The following is a 17,457-nucleotide window of genomic DNA, read 5'->3' on the forward strand; positions in this document are numbered from 1 at the left end:
TTGATTTTAGAAAGATGCGCGCAGGAAACGGGCACAGATGCAAGACAGTTCCAAGCAGGCAGGCAGGCAGGCAGGCACGAACTTGGATGGTAAATAGTATCCGGAATATTTTCAGAGGCGCTAAGGGCTTCCAAAATGAACGTCCACTATATCAACACATTGGCGCCTCTAAGGAGTTATCATCATCAATCATGTCTTTAAATGCTTTGGTTTTCTATTCTGAACAGAGTGGAGCTTCCTCTCCGACTTTTGTGTCTGAGGCGGGATATTTATGTTACGCTCGGAAGCCTTTTGTAATTTTTTTTAAAATTATTTCTTTTAATTATTACATTTCAAAGTAAACAGATGAAAACTTTTCTCCTTACTCTTTTCATTTCTCCTATGCTTGTTTTTTAATCTGTCTACTTTAAAAAATAATAAAATTAATTTCAAAAGGCAGGTTTTCAACCACAAAAAAAAATAGTTCAACCGAACGTGATTGTTCACCTTAGTTTCAACTTTTGGAAAATACATCGCTGTAAGGTAATTTTTAAACCCGATACTCAGTTGAGGGAGAAGGTGCCATCTAGGTCACAGAAGAAAAACATCTTCAGCCACAAACAGTGATGTTACCCTGTGGTTTCTTTAATCAACCGAAATCGGCCTCGTACTACACCAAAGCCCTTGCAGAAAATCCTAATTCACACTTTGACCAGCAAGCGGTTTAAGTTCTCCCACACATCCTTCTAGCAAACGTGTATAGAATCCAACTGGAACTTTGAATCTAATTGCGGCGCAAAAACAGGAGAGGAAAGGTGATCCGTGTAGATTTACTTTCGCTAGATCCGAGGATTACCAATGTCATCTGCACCCGGCCTGGCGCCTTGGATTACAACTCCCATGGCCAGGCTGATGGAAGGTTACCCTAGTTCCCTTGCCTGCTGGGGAAAGGTTATCGGCATCTTCTGTAGTCCCAAAGGTGCTCTTTTTCAAGAGGCAACTGGATTTTCTGGGGCTTTTTTTTTTTTTTTTTTAAAGACGTTTCGTTTCTCATCGAGCTGAACTGAAGAAGCTTCTTGGATGAGAAGCGAAATGTCTTCAAAGGAAAACCAGAAAGTCCATTCCCTCTTGAAAAAAGCACCTTTGGGACAACCATGACCTGGATGACTGAGAATCTCCATAGACATCCACTGTAGCGTGATCTTCCCTGTACCGGATTTCTCCGAAAAAAAGCAAAATATGGCGATGCCAAGAAGCTTCGCTTCCCCTCCTTCCCCCAACAGATACGTTCATCCCAAGATAAACATTTTCCTGTTTAACTTTGAATTTTTTTCAACTTTTATTCCTTTTCCCAATGAAGGAGGCGGATCCGCGGTCGGGTTTCACAAGGCTTTTTCGTCGTGCTGGCGGGAGGGGCGAGCTCTACCTAGAACAGCCTAGCCACGTGTTTTCTAGGAAAGAGAGCCGGATCGCGGAAAGCCGTCTGAGGCAACGAAAGTGAAAGTTAAAAAGGATCTGGAAGGGAGGGGGGAGGGGGTTGGCTTTTTCTCTCTTTTTTTTGGCAGAAGGAAAAAATAACGTTGCTTTGCAAATGTTTCCAATCTTTACCAAAACTCCCCTCTCTCTATGGCGAATCCCATAACAGTCTTGTTAAGAGGGGGAATCAGAAAATTGGTAAATGAGATGAGGCATTTTCATTCGCCTTGTCTGCTTAATCATCGTTGGGGGCAACAGGCTTTCAACGGGACGCGCTTCGACTTCTTTGTTTTGCACAGGGATCTCTCTCCAACATATATGAAGTATGTATGATGTTCAGTAACCAGGAAGAAACGCGAGAGCCTGAGCATGTGGATGCTTTTTGCTTACAATTTGGACATTAAAAAGTTCTGCACCCTTAAAATATCAGCATCTTGTATTCCACAGATCATTTGTTTAGGAGTGTATAATGGGTACCTTATATTTCCATATATAAAAGATTCAATCTAGAACTAAGGAGAAATTTCCTGTTAGTGCAGGGGTCAGCAACCTGCGGCTCTGGAGCCGCATGTGGCTCTTTCACCTCTCTGCTGCAGCTCCCTGTCATTCAAAATATGCGTCCCAACTGCCAATGTGTGACACCTGCTGGCTCGCGATTTATTGAGCTTTTCAACCCCCAGTAGGCCAACCATGGATAAATCCAAGAAAATAAAAGTTTCAGAAGAAAACAGAATGTTTAATTCAACTACATATGCTAATTTTGTGGCTGCTCAAGAAATAGTCAGGCATTGGAAGGGTTTTGTGGCTCCCGGTGTTTTCTTTTCTGTGGGAAATGGGTCCAAATGGCTCTGAGTGTTTAAGGTTGCAGACCCATGTGTTAGTGAGAACAATTAACCAGCAAAATGGCTTGTCTCCAGAAATTGATGAAGCAGGTGCTCCATTACTGGAAGATTTTAAAGATGAGGTTGGACAACCATTTGTCCGGAATGGTATAGGATCTCCTGCTTGGCCAGGGGGTTGGACTAGAAGACCTCCAAGGTCCCTTCCAACCCTACTGTTCTGCAGTCTGTATACCTTTTGCCAATAAGTGATTTAAAGTAAAACAGACCTGCATGAAGGTCCCTAAAGGGATGTTGTATGTAAATTATCAGTTTGCTTTTGGTGCTTGATCAGGTGATAAGTTTCCATACCAGCAGATTTGAAAGGTGTGCAAGGCTAAAGTTTAGAGTTATCCTATTAATCAGAACCAACAGCTCAGCATTTATTTATATATATATATATACTTTTACCCAGCTTTTCTATTATCTTCTTACTCATGTGAATATATTAAGGACTCACTATAACAAACATGAAGACATTAGCAAATACCCATACAATAAAGTAATGCCAAATGTATGGTGCAGTAAGACTTTTGGACAAAGAATTCCCAGTTTATAGATACAAGGCTCCAGTCTCGAAATTCCTGGTGAGAAACATGTATCTGTTTCTTATCCCAAATGCTATAAGAGAATGCCTGTGGGATTGGGAAGAGTTTTGCAAAATACCCCAACCCCAATTATTTGCTTTCTAGCTATTTGCCTTCTTCCCTTACTTGTAGCCCCAGGAACTCAAATAGGTTCCATTTGCTGATCTTCAACCTACAGTAAAGGAAAATGGGGTGCCGCGTCCTACCCAAGATATAGATCCATACCAGTCGGGCTTCAGGCCTGGGTATAGCACAGAAACAGCATTGGTTGCATTGGTTGATGATCTCTGGAGGGCTCGGGACAGGGGTTGTTCCTCTGTCCTGGTCCTATTAGACCTCTCAGAGGCTTTTGATACCGTCGACCATGGTATCATGCTGCGCCGGTTGGAGGGGTTAGGAGTGGGGGGCACCGTGTTGCAGTGGTTCTCCTCCTTCCTCTCTGACCGCACGCAGTCTGTGTTGGCAGGGGGCAGAGGTCAACCTCGAGGCGCCTTGTTTGTGGGGTGCCGCAAGGGTCGGTCCTCTCGCCCCTCCTGTTCAACATTTATGTGAAGCCACTGGGTGAGATCATCTGTGGTTTTGGGTTGAAGTTCCATCAATACGCTGATGATACTCAGCTGTACATCTCTACCCCGGACCACCCCAATGATGCCCTTGACGTGATGTCCCGGTGCCTGGAGGCTGTGTGGATCTGGATGGAGAGAAACAGGCTCAGACTCAACCCCTCCAAGACCAAGTGGCTGTGGTTTCCGGCGTCCCATTATAGCCAGCTGGTTCCATCGCTGACTATTGGGGGTGAGATCTTGGCCCACTCAGAGAGGGCTCGCAACTTGGGTGTCTTCCTGGATGCGCGGCTGTCTCTAAAAGATCATGTGACAGCTGTGGCCAGGGGGGCTTTTTATCAGGTTTGCCTGATTCACCAGTTGCATCCCTTTCTCGATCAGGACTCCTTGCGCACGGTCATTCATGCCCTTGTCATGTCCCGGCTGGACTACTGTAATGCTCTCTACATGGGGCTCCTCTTGAAGAGCACCCAGAGGCTCCAACTGGTCCAGAATGCGGCCGCGCGGGTGATTATGGGAGCGACACGGCACTCCCATGTAACACCTGTCCTGCGCGAGCTGCACTGGCTGCCGGTGGTCTCCCAGGTGCGATTCAAGATATTGGTTATCATCTGTAGAGCGCTCCATGGCTTAGGACCTGGGTACTTATGAGATCGCCTTCTGCTACCGATAGCCTCCCACCGGCCAGTACGTTCCCACAGAGAGGGACTCCTCAGGGTACCGTTGGTCAAACAATGTCAACTGGCGACCCCCGGGGGAGAGCCTTCTCTGTGGGGGCACTCGCCCTCTGGAATGAATTGCCCCCGGAGATATGAATGATCCCTGACCTAAGCACCTTTCACCGTGCCCTCAAGACGTTATTGTTCCAACAAGCTGGGCTGGCCTAAACATTAATTTTAATGGGTTGCTTTTGTTTTTTTAATGATGTCGGGACCAAATTATTTAATATGTTTTTAAATTGCTTTTAAATTTTATATATGTGTTTGTTTTATCTTTGGCTGTACACCGCCTTGAGTCCTTTGGGAGAAGGGCGGTATAAAAATTAGATTAAATAAATAAATATGTTCCCTGCAAAGTTTCCTCCAACTAGCCCCTCCAACTATATTGCATTATAATTCTCACAATTCTCAAGTCAGTGTGACCACTGGCCGTACAGCCTGGGAGCACATAGCTATGTCAATCCAAGGCTGTTATGCCAAATAACGGAAGGATGAAGCTAAGATAAGTTTTTATGTATCCAACACTTCAAGTTTTACAATTAAACAGGGATTGACTGGGCAGTTTTGACTCTCACTGATGAAGGCAAATATAGGTGTCCCAGGATAATGTTGGAAGATCCAATCTGGGTCGGTCACTGGGACCAGAGGTTTAGTCTTCCGAGCTTTCAGATTTGTGCTGGAGTGTTTTGACTCTTTCCAGGACAGGAGAGATGCCAGGATGCCACAGTGCTCATAATGAACCAGCTACCAATTAGTACACCCCCTTCCTAACTAACAGAAGAGTGGACATGTCAGGTCTTGTCTGATATGTGCCTCAATGTGCCCCCTCGTTTCACATGAGGAAGGGGAGACTCCATTCTTCTCTGTAAGAACATAGCACCGCTGCTATTCTGGCCTGTTTGGTAGAGACCACCAAACTCCTTGCACTTTTACATATGTGGGACCCTTGAGCAATTCTGCTATTCAGCCATTGCATCAGAATAATGGGAGTTGAGAGACCAAGTGAACCAGACATTCTTCAAATAGCATAATGCACAGCCATGCAGAGTAATAGATTTCAGCTGTGATAGTTGCTACTTGGAGCAGAAGTTGGAATGGGCAGTAGGAGAAAGGTGGGACTCGCCCTTGGTTATGTGATGGAGAGAAAATACACTTATGCAAGCAGGTTTGCACCCTCACCAGGTTCGCACAGCCTGTGCAAAAAGGGCTTACCTGACATAAAAGTTTAAATTTATGGCTAAGAAGCAATTAGCATTTGGGACTTTCCTAGTTCACTACTCTCATTATTACCCATTGTGCTGCCTCAGTGTTCTGAACGTAGCTGACCAATATTTCTAAAAACAAATTGGTGGCAAAAATAGAAATACTTTTCTTTGTAATAGCAGTTTATGAAGATAGCCTTTATGGGAACCTCTAAAAGCGGGCATCCCTTTGATGGTGATAACCTTGGCAGTCAAAGCAAAGGAGACTGCACTTTCTTGCAGACGATTGCTTCTTATAGATAATTGGTCTTGATAACATCTGTGAAGGGCTCCTCCCATCTAGCTGATTATAGCAAAAAGAGAGGGATTTTCCAGAAGCACAAAAGAGTTTACAGTAATGAGAAAAATCAGGACAGTACAAGAATCTGACCTACTTGACACAAAACAGTCATGCTAAATAAAGTCAGCCAACTTTGCTTTCTCAGCATTTAAAGCTTTGTGGGCAACATGAAAGAGGACATTTTTATTTCTATGGCTAATAATTGTCTTGCACAATGAGGTCTTAAAATCAGGGGTGAAATGCTCCTGGTTCGGATTGGATCACCTGATCTGGTAGGGATGACGGGTGGTTCAGAGAACCGGTAGCAAAAATCCCTGCCCTCCCCATGCCCAGCTGAGCCGTGCAATCATCAGAGGCTTTTTCCCCCCTCTTTTAAAAGCATTTTTTCTACAACCTATTCGGCCGAAAAAATGCTTTTAAAAGAAAAAAAAAGCCTCTGTTGATCGCGCAGCTCAGCTGGGATCGTCAGAGGCTTCTAAAAGCATTTCTTTCCGCAATCTCTTCGGCCAAAGAGGTTGTAGGAAAAAAAATGCCTTTAAAAGCCTCTGAAGATCCCAGCTGAGTTCCCTGATCGTCAGAGGCTTCTAAAAGCATTTTTTTCCTGCAACCTCTTTGGCCGAAGAGGTCGTAGGAAAAAAAATGCCTTTAAAAGCCTCTGGCGATCCCACCTGAGTTGCCTGATCATCAGAGGCTTCTAAAAGCATTTTTTCTGCAACCTCTTAAGGTTGTAGAAAAAATGCTTTTAAAAGTTAAAAAAAAAAGTTGGCCACACCCACCCAATCACATTACCACCACCACCAAGCCACACCCACAGAACCGGTAGTAACAAATTTTACATTTCACCACTGCTTAGAATGCTGTTGGTTTTGCTGCACCATACCTAGCTGTTTTATAATAATAAAGCTGAGAACCAAAACAATACATTAATGTAGCATTTTCATCTCAAAATTTTCCAGGAGGCCAAGTGCATATAAAACAATTTTGGCAAATTGATGATAAAGAGATGCCAGATCCTTTTTCTCCCTGTCTGAAGGGCCCAATGCTGGATACACTGCAAAGTGCTTTAAACTAGTTTCAGGCCTGTTTGAAAGTCACAATAAACCAGCTTCACTTTGCGTTTAGGTGTAAACTCTAAACTTGAACCTTCACGGCTGTAAACTTTAGGGACTTTCATAAAGTTATCGTTATGTCAAAAATGCCAAATTAAAAAAAACCCTTTCTGCATCCTGCTTCACGTTAGAGCCCATGTAGTCTTTTCATAGCAAATTTGTCTTTCTTACTATTGCTGCTGCTTTTGTAAGGAAGTCATAATTGTTAACACATTGTACTAACTGAAGGTCTGATATAGAAACCCCTTGTGTGAAAGTCGATGGCTTTTATCATAGCAGTGGCAAAATTTAGATGAAGATTCCCATGGCAAGGAGTTTGGCGAGTGGCATAGATTAAATGGTTGCCTCCCTTCTCTACTACACCCCTCAAAACCATCTCTATTATCCCATAAAGGCAGCCTCTGCGAAGACTAGTAAAATGACCTGAGATGAAATAAAGTAAAGACCTCCTTTGCTAGAGTGGCTTTTCTCTAAAGATGGCAGCTAACCTTGAGAGTTAGGGTAGCACAGTGAGAAGGAGAAAGGCTGAAAAGGATAAACTGCTTGGGGGGGAGGAGAGGAGAGAGATAATTGGGGTTTTCTTCTTTTGTAAAAATTAAGGACAGATAAACTTGCACTAGTTTGAGTGTTTCTTAAAATGTTAAGAAACCCAAGTTCACCCATAATTAGAGGATGTTCTTGGTGTTACAGGTAAGTAGTTCAGGGCACACGTGTTGAAGAATACTTCAGTTCTACAGAAGCGTTATGTGATTGTAATTTTTTTTTTTACATTGACTATGGTTTTAACACAATTTAATACATTTTTAGATATTGGGGAGTTGTAAGAATGGGTGGATTGGAGAGATCTTATAAACATCATAAGCAAGCAAGCAAGCAAACAAATAACTCAATAAATAAAGTTAGAAAGTATTTATATAAAATCAGAGTTTTGTGCAACAGCATTGGAAAAATATAGCATAATCATGTAGCATGCTATACAAATTTAAAACACTGGAAAGTATTTCATTTCCTGATTTGGAACATCACTTTCTAAGGAAACTAGATAATCCAGAGGCTGCTCTGGATTTCAGCTGACTATTAATTGAATTTTGTTATTTCAGTAACCTGGCTTTAAATAAAAATCGACAATATGATGTGTTTCACTTTCAATCACACTGCTGTTGAATTTCCATAATATGCTGTCTTGAAACTTTGTCACTTGTAAACAATTTGGTATAAAAGCATATTGAAATATCACAAAAATTAGGATATACTGAACTAATTGAACTAATAAATTGAACTAATAAATATTGAAAAATCATAATTTTGTTGTGTGTGGATTGGATTAAGCATCTGACCTAAACTATTAAACTATGAAAATACTGCATTAATCTTGCACTTAATAAACTTGGGTATCTCACTTCCTATTCTTCACACATGAAGTAATGTTTTTATTTTCAGGTTTGAATAAATCAATTTCTCTAATATCTAAATTTTGGAAATGAAAAATATCTTAACTGAATAAGCCACAAGTGGATAGGTCCATGGAACAAAATTGACCGTAAATTTTGGTTAATGTAATTATCAATACTAATTATCAATATTAATCTGATTTATCAAGATAAATCAGATTAAATTAACAGACTTTGTATGATGTGCAAATTCAACATAGTTATATCAATGAAAGTTTGAATAGTACAGAATATGAGGTTCATTCTAGCCATGTCAAACCATTATCTGAACCAAATCAAATATTTGTTTAAGCAAATTAAGAGTTACAATCAAGATGATAATTCTGTATATCTCTTAGAAAAATATATTTACAGTACAGGGAAATTAAGAACATTCTCTTATAAACACATATTAATGCACACAAACTTGTTCATCTGCGTTTTAAAATCTTCAGTATCTGAAAGTCACTCAGCTGCATACGGAGAATTCAACTACAAGAGAACAAAAATATAAGTTTATTGGAATTAATAGGTATTTTTTTCTTAAATGTAATATGAACTGCAGCTTCTTGAAAATAATTAAAATGCCAATAGGACTCAATTTATTCTCATAACTAATTTAAAAAAATGAAAATGCCATGGACATAATGATTGGTACTCCTTAGAAGTTAAGAGACATTGGATTTTAATGACTTCTCAAAAGAAGCTATTTATTTTAATTAGTATCACAGATGTCTTCAATCTCATATCAGTCATTCAGTTTATCTGAATGGAGAAAAAAGCCCAGGCATTTTGTGTCATTGTGTACAGCATAGTGAACATGGACAGGAAAATGAAAGTAGGGAGATGTCTGAGGAGGAAGATAATAGCCAAGCATGGTAAAGGGAAAGGCTACAAAACGACCTCCAAACAGCTTTATGTTCCTGTGATCTTGGATGCAAATATCAATAAGTTTAAGGTCCATGGGACTATAGTCAGCCTCCCTGGATGTGGCTGCAAGAGAAAAATTGACCCCGATATCAACAGAAAGATAGTTTGAATGGCAGGAGAAAGAACTAAGGAAAACTTCAGAACAGATCCTGGCTGGCCACTAAGATCAAGGTATGGGTAGTCCTCGACTTATGACCTCAATTGAATCCAAAATTTCTGTTGCTAAGTGAGACATTTGTTAAATGAGTTTTGCCCCATTTTACGACCTTTCTTGCCTCAGCTGTTAAGTGAATCCCTGCAGTTGATAAGCTAGTAACTTGGTTTTTATGTGAATCTGGCTTCCTCATTGACTTTGCTTGACAACAGGTTCAAAAGGGATCACATGACCCCGGGACACTGCAACTGTCATACATACAAACCAGTTGTCAGGCATCTGAATTCTGATCACATGATCATGGGGATGCTGCATAGGTTGTAACTGAAAAACGGTCGTAAGTCACCTTTATCAGTGCCATTGTAATGTTGAATGGTCACTAAATGAACTGTTGTAAGTTGAGGACTACCTATACAACAATATTGAGTGGTACCATCCAATACTATCTGAGTGAAATTGGCCTTCATAATAGAAGATCCAGAAAGACCTCACTTCTGAAAGACAGACACACAAAGGCCAGACTGGAGTTGGATAAAATGCATGTTGACAAGCCACAGTCCTTCCACAGACTTTGGGCAGATGAAACAAAAGTGGATCTTTTAGGTAGGTCACAGCAGCTCTATGTTCACAGAAGAAAAAAACAATGCCTTTAAGGACAAAAACACCATCCTTGTTGTAAAACATGGAAGAGGCTCCCTAATGTTATGGGGTTGCTTTGCTGACTCCAGGACTGAGTGCCTTGAATCTGAGCAGGGCACAAGAAAACCAGAAGATTATCAAGGCATTCTGGAGTGGAACATAATGCCCCCAGAAAGCTCTGGGTCAGTTGCAGATCACAGTCCTCAGGCAGGATAATGATCTAAACCAGGGATCTCCAACCGTGGCAACTTTAAGACTTGTCCACAAGTCTTAAAGTTGCCAAGGTTGGAGACCCCTGATCTAAACCATATATCTTAAGAAAACCAAAAATGGTTAAAAAGCAAATATTTGTCTTTTCTGAAGTGGCCTGCTATGAGTTTGGATCTGAATCCAAGAGAGTATCCATAGAAAGTGCTGAAACTCACATTTGGGAGAAGGAATCTAAAAACTAACCAGAACAATTTGTTCAAGAAAAAAGGGACAAATTGCCAGTTGAGAAGTATGGATGTTTTATTCACAGTTAACAGAAAGTACTCTGATTGCAGTTATTGCCTCAAAACAGTATGCTTGAGAAATATCTACAGAATAAATCGGGGTACCAGTAATTATGTCCATGCCATTTTTAGATAACTTTGGGTTGTGATAACAAATGAGACTGGAATTTCCATTGCTAAGCAATACAGTTATAAAACTCAATATCACATGAGTGCACCACTTAGTAATAGCAATCCCACAGTTTTTGTTGCTGTCATAACCCAAAGACCACATAAGTCATTAAATGAGAACCTTATGTGACCGCAATGTGGGAAGACATAGGAATCCCAGATAAGTAAGCTGATAGGCAAGAACTACGGCCAAGTGGGTCCTACAGAGTGTGAGTGGGCCAGTAGTTGCTACAGGTGGGTGATAAGGAGGCTGAGCAAGTGCCACAGATAGGAGGTCCTTGGGAGAAAAAGTGGCATGATCAGGAATGACTTGCAACTTCCGGCCAACTTCCCCATTGACTTCGTGGAAAACTGGCAGGAAAGGTCATAAATGATCACATGACTGCAGGAAGTTGCAATCATAATTGAGAGCTGATGGCCAAGGGTCCAAATCATGGTCAGGTAACTGTAGGGATGCTACAATAACCACAACTTCAAAAATGAGTAGTAAATCTCCCTGGTTCAGACCCTTCATAACTTTGAACAATTACTAAAAGAATGGCTGTAACCACAGGACACTTGCAAAAATAGGTTAACTTGTACATCAAATCTGAAGTGTCTACTCCATGGGCTATAAAATAACATTGGTGGATGCCATTTACTTATGTCAGTTTCAACATTTCATAGCATATTGAGATTCTTTGTGAAAAAAGTGGAAGGGTACCAAAGGGCACAATATTTGTATCTGCATCTGTAGAACTTACGGTAAGCAGAAAACAAAGACGGACGTAAAGGGTGCCAGCTGTGCAAAACAAAGTAGCTCTGGCAGAGAGGTTGTCTGAAAAAGTAGGTAGCTAAGCATTTGGGCTAAAATATGTTTTGAGTAAACAACTTCCGTAAACATTTCAAATTGCTATTACTGCATTCAGAATTATGTTGTACATGCCCATCTTATTAGCTTCCAGAGAAGGAAATGAACGTAGTGAAAAAGTATTTGAAATCTGTAAGAAGTAAAGGTCTGGCAAGAATTACAAATGGTATTGTTTCAATTTTGAGTCACTAATAAACTAACAGGTTAAAAAAATAAGGGAAATGAATTTCAGAAATAAAAGCAACATTTTCTCCAAAGAGTATTTATCTTTGAAGAATTGGGTTTTTTAAAAAAGTAATACATTCCAATTTTTAACAAATATATTTTATCTAGTTTTATCTATTTTTAGTTTTATCTATTATCTATCTATTTTATCTCTGTCTTTAGCCCAGGTTCTAAGCTTCTAAGCTTTTGAATAGTTTCAGCATCTCATTTTTAAGGAATCTACCTGAAATATTAATCTAATGCTGTAAATCTTTGAACTGAACCACCAATGTCCTTAAATTGGTCCGAAATAATTTGAGTTGCGACAGCCCAAAATGATTGTGATATAACCTGAGTGTCTGCCTTTGCAAATGTGCCTTCTGCTATATTTCCACTTTCAGTTGCATTTACTTGTTTATAAAATGGTTTTCACTTTCCTGAACTGACTGTTTTAAGTTCTGTATATTCAAGTTGCTATCACTCCCCCAATAAAGATATTCTCAGCAGCAAAAGCTTAGGAATGTATGAAGAATCAAACTAAAGAAATAGTAGCATTTGCAAATCAACACTCTTTTATTAAACAGTTATAACAATAAGCTCTGATAATTCAGATAGCTTATTATTTGTCATGAATCAAACAGTCATTTTTTCAGTACCTGCTTGTAAAATCATAGAAATGGTGGTAGATTTTAGGAGAAACCTTCCTATACTACCACCTCTTACAATACTAGACAACACAGTATCAACAGTAGAGACCTTCAAGTTTCTAGGTTCTATCATATCTCAAGACTTAAAATGGACACCTAACATCAAAAACGTCATCAAAAAAGCACAACAAAGAACGTTCTTTCTGCACCAACTCAGAACGCTCGAACTACCCAAAGAGCTGCTGATTCAGTTCTACAGAGGAATTATTGAGTCTGTCATCTGCACCTCTATAACTGTCTGGTTTGGCTCTGCAACCAAACAAGACAGACACAGACTTCAAAGGATAATTAGAACTGCAGAAAAAACAATTGCTACCAACCTGCCTTCCATTGAGGACCTGTATACTGCACAAGTCAAAAAGAGGGCTGTGAAAATATCTACAGACCCCTCACATCCTGGGCATAAATTGTTTCAACTTCTACCCTCAAAATGACACTATAGGGCACTGCACACCAGAACAATCAGACACAAGGACAGTTTTTCCCTGAATGCCATCACTCTGCTAAACAACTAATTCCCACAACACTGTCAAATTATTTACTAATTACTATTATGTATTTACTATTACTATTCTTCTTCTCATCCTTCCTAGTACCTATCTCTTCCCACTTATGATTATAACCATGTTGCTTGTATCTTTACAATTTATATTGTTTTATTTAGTTTTCTAGTATGATTTGATTGCTCATTTAGTATCCTTTGACTATCATTAAGTGTTGCACCTTATGATTCTTGACGAATGTATCTTTTCTTTATGTACACTGAGAGCTTATGCACCAAGATAGATTCCTTATGTGTCCAATCACACTTGGCCAATAAAGAATTCAATTCAATTCAATTCAATTCAATTCAATTCAATTCAATTCTATTCTATTCTATTCTATTCTATTCTATTCTATTCTATTCTATTCTATTCTATTCTATTCTATTCATAAAATAAAAATAAACAAAACCTGTGTAACGTACAGCAGTTTCCATTACAGAAGGGCTCAAGTGTTCTCTCAAAACAGCATAAACACTTGGTGACATGGGAAGAAGATCTGATGGAGAAGGTGGATCTGTGGAATTATTCAGACTTTAAAAAAAAGACAATTACATTTAGTGAGTGAAACATGATATACTTTGTAACATCTTACTTTTATTGTTCTCACATGTTTGCAATGCCTTTCCTTTCATCCCATCACCCCCTTTCTCTCAATCAAATTATTTTTTTTAAAAAAAAGTTCGGGTTTCTCAGTATGTTTTAACATCTCAGTTAAAGAACAACATCATCCCGCAGCAGAGTTTGCTAAGTTTCCTATATTAATTACTTTAGGAAATAACAACTGAAACAAATAGAATGATTACTCACATTTTGGAGACTGGAATGAAGACAGAAGGGACATAACCTTTGGTTCCTCCTTCTGTAGGTCTTGATACTAAATGTAAAATATGATGCACATTAAATCTGGATCAAGACTAAAAAGTGTAAGAGATTCTGGGTATCTAGGAGGAGGTCACTTCACACATTTAGCTCAATTAAGGGAAGGGGAGACATTCAGAATAATTTCTGACCTTCATTAGGCTGAGAGCTGTAGTGCTTTCCAAAAGCTTTGTCTTTGGGGATATTGGGATAAAGATACTGCAATGGGTTTTCAGGAATGTTATCTGCCAAAATAACTTTGTAATCTCGTAATATATCTGCAAATGGCAGGGCAGTTAAGCGGCCTTTGTTATATGGTTCAACAGAGTGAAATTTCATTTCCCCTGCGAAGATAACAGAGTTGTTAATAAGAGGATAGACTTATAAGGAGTACTATATGCATATGTATATGGCAATCAAATTAATAAGGGGATAGGTTCGCAGATTTTATAAACAAACAAACAAAAAGGACAGAGCACAACTTGGAAAATAAAATGCCAAATCTACAAATACTGCCAAATCGAATCAAGCATCAGTAGTTCAGCATGTCAAATCAAAGGATCAGAGTTCTCTTGTACCTACCCACAAAGGGTTTAAGGAATCATAAAGGAAAGATGAAGATAAAGTGAAGCGTTATGTATTTTAGCAGTACAGAACTTACCATTTTCAGACTGGGATACCCAGGTAAACGTAATCCCTCCTAAATTGCTTTCACTAAACCTCAGCAAAAACGTCCCAGGTTTCTTGTCTTTCAGCAAAGCTCGCTCCTTTTCTTTGTTCACAAAACCCATTATACACCTGCAAACAGGATGTGAAAGTACAACACTATGTGGATGCATACCTGTAAAAAAGGACTGTGGAATTCACCTGGGAAAATGTTATATGATAATCCCAGATAATTTCTGGTTGGCAGACCAAAACGAAAGTTCTACAGGATTAATCAGCCTTGTAGTCTAACAAAAGAACAAAAGACCACATATGATTAGAGAAGTGGCACTGGAGGAAGGAATTTATTTTTCAATTGCCACTCTGACACAAATACAGGAGTGGTATTTTGTCCGGTGGATGAGCAGGTGATATTTAACTATTTTTGGCTGATCTAGGGAAAAAAACACCTAAACAGGGTTGAATCTGATTATTACTCAGATGAGAAACCATCAAGAATTTCCCAGTTTGCAGGCTACATTGGGAGGTTAACAACAACAAAACATCCTGGAAGAAGCAGCAAGAAATCACTTCTTCTATACTGCTGCCAAGGAAACTGCATTGATACAGGCACAAAGTCACAAGGTTCAACTTGTGTTTGAATTTGAAGGAGAATCTGCTTCTTTCTGCAGGTAGAATAAAAGCTTCAAAGAAGCAATATATAGTCAGGAAGCTACAAACCTCTTCCCCAATATCCCTTCTTCTGCCATTGCATTTGCCACCATCATTAATGTCTCCCAATTCTCTTTAAAAAAATAAATACGGGTTAATAATAGTGATTCTTTCAAGTCATATGCTAATTGGAATCATTATTATTAATTATTGATTAATTATTCAGTTAAGCATTTTTCTCACACCTTCCACAATGTATCTTGAAAATAAGATATATGCATCTAACGATCTTCATTCCTTACCTTGACTGTGCAAGCAATATGTAGTGGAGTTGAGTGCATGTATTACTGAATTATTTCTGCAGCAGAATATCAAGAATATTACATTTGGGGTTCTGATCACAGAATTCTGCTAAGTGCAAATTGGATAAAGGTAAGAGAACCAGAATTCGACCAACTAATTCTTCCCTATGGATTTGCTGAATATCAATTATACTTACCTCTTTTTTTTTGCACAAGCAAAGCTTTCCCCACAGCTTTAATTTTGCAAAAATGCTGCTTACCCGTCAATCCAAAGAGGAAGAACATGTTTTTTAATCAGATCCAAGATTGCTTCAAGCCATGCCCAAAATGTAAACGATTTACCAGGCAAGTGTTCCTGTTTTTAAAACGAATTTGGGTACAGTATAAATGAAGCAATATATTTAAGTAACATATCAATAAGTACACATCATTCAAGTCATTTATAAAAACCTTGAAGAATAAAGCACCCAGCACTGGTGCTCTACTACCTTTTTCAATCTAAAGAGGAACTAATGCTGAGTAAAGTTAGTCCTTACTTACCAACTGCAATTGGGACTGACAACCTGAACTTGTTAGGCAAATCATTGTGGGTTATTAAGTGTGACATCACAGGACTCACTTGCGACTTCCTGCCAGCTTCCCCATTGACTTTGCTTGTTAGAAGTCAGCAATGAATCGTAAATGGTCACCAGTTGCAAAGCACTTACGTTGAAATCAAGTTGACTGCACGGATGCTGCAAAGCCGCAACTTTGAAGATCTATTGTAAGATTCCTTTTTCAGCACCATTATAACTTTGAACAAGCAAGCAGCCAATAGGCAAAAACTGTACTCTTTCAGAATGATTTTTGAGAGAGCTATGTATTCCTTTATTATCATGAAAGAAGCCTTCCTGAATTCAAGATATAATATATCTACATACAGATAGTCCTTGATTTACAACCATTCATTTAGTGACCATTCAAAATTACAATGGCACTGCAAAAAAGTGACTTATGACTGTTTTTCACACATACGACCATTGCAGCATCCTAATAATCATATGTTCAAAATTCGGTTGCTTGGCAACTGGCATGTATTTATGATGGTTGCAATGTCTTGGAGTCATGCAATCATCTTTTGCAACCTTCTGACAAGCACAGTGAATGGGGAAGCCAGATTCATTTAACAACCGTGTAATTAACTTAACAACTACAATGATTCCATTAACATCTGTGGCAAGAAAGGTCATAAAATGGAGCAAAGTTCACTTAACAATTGCCTTGCTTGGCAACAGAAATTTTGGGCCCAATTGTGGTTGTAAGGTTAAATTACAAGGGCTACCTATAATTCTAAATCTATTAAGGGAATTATTAAAAAATGAAATAAGTTTGTTCTGGCAAGGCTCTCAAACGAGCCCTGGTACTTAACGTATTGTCTTCAAGGTGCTTACAGATCAGTTTTATCTATTCTAACTAGCATCTAGTACCTGAGTCAGATATAATGATCAGAATTTTCTCTCTTTTTAAAACAGTGACATTAGTTCTGTACAAGTGTTCCTTAATAGTTGTATTTTTTAATAACTGTAATCTTTAATAGCTGTATTCCAGTCTTGGGTATTACTCTAAGAGGTCTCCATTATGCCTTTTAAAATACATATGCCTTTTCCTAGTAAGAACTCAAACTCACCTGGTTGAATACTCTTAAGTATTAGTATATACACAATGAGGGCAATGAACTTTATAAGTCAATATCTTTGCCTGTTTTTCACTGAGTTGTTTAAGAATATTTTGATTTTTTGCAAGGCATAATTTATTTTACGCTCTTTCTTCAGAATTTCAGTTTCATTCCCCACAGACAGAACCAATTCACGCTTCAGCAAAACATATTTTTACCAGTTCTTGTCTTGACCCTTTTTGAATCTAAGATTTTGTTAGTTTTTGATTAACAATTATTTATGCTTTCTGAGAAATTTAAATTAATGTTACCCATTTTAAAAAAAGTCCAATTCAAATTGCAAAGGCCT

The 17,457-nt window shown here is 38.9% G+C and overlaps 1 protein-coding gene across 1 annotated transcript in view; it reads right to left on the bottom strand.

Annotated features, from left to right (window-relative positions):
* Window positions 1-7,747: 7,747 nt before the first annotated feature.
* The window catches only part of STAT4 (signal transducer and activator of transcription 4), a 45,879-nt gene continuing 36,169 nt past the window's right edge, over window positions 7,748-17,457 (bottom strand). Inside the window, exons 19-24 of the mRNA XM_034429633.3 lie at window positions 15,715-15,809; window positions 14,497-14,633; window positions 13,988-14,179; window positions 13,785-13,851; window positions 13,400-13,508; window positions 7,748-8,775 (exon numbers count right to left, since the gene is read on the bottom strand). Of these exons, the coding sequence (XP_034285524.2) occupies window positions 8,749-8,775; window positions 13,400-13,508; window positions 13,785-13,851; window positions 13,988-14,179; window positions 14,497-14,633; window positions 15,715-15,809 (627 nt within the window). The 3' untranslated portion in view covers window positions 7,748-8,748. The remainder of the gene's footprint in view (window positions 8,776-13,399; window positions 13,509-13,784; window positions 13,852-13,987; window positions 14,180-14,496; window positions 14,634-15,714; window positions 15,810-17,457) is intronic.

The sequence above is a fragment of the Pantherophis guttatus genome, chromosome 1, assembly GCF_059756535.1.
Source record: "Pantherophis guttatus breed Tessera chromosome 1, ASM5975653v1, whole genome shotgun sequence".
Lineage (NCBI taxonomy): Eukaryota > Metazoa > Chordata > Lepidosauria > Squamata > Colubridae > Pantherophis > Pantherophis guttatus.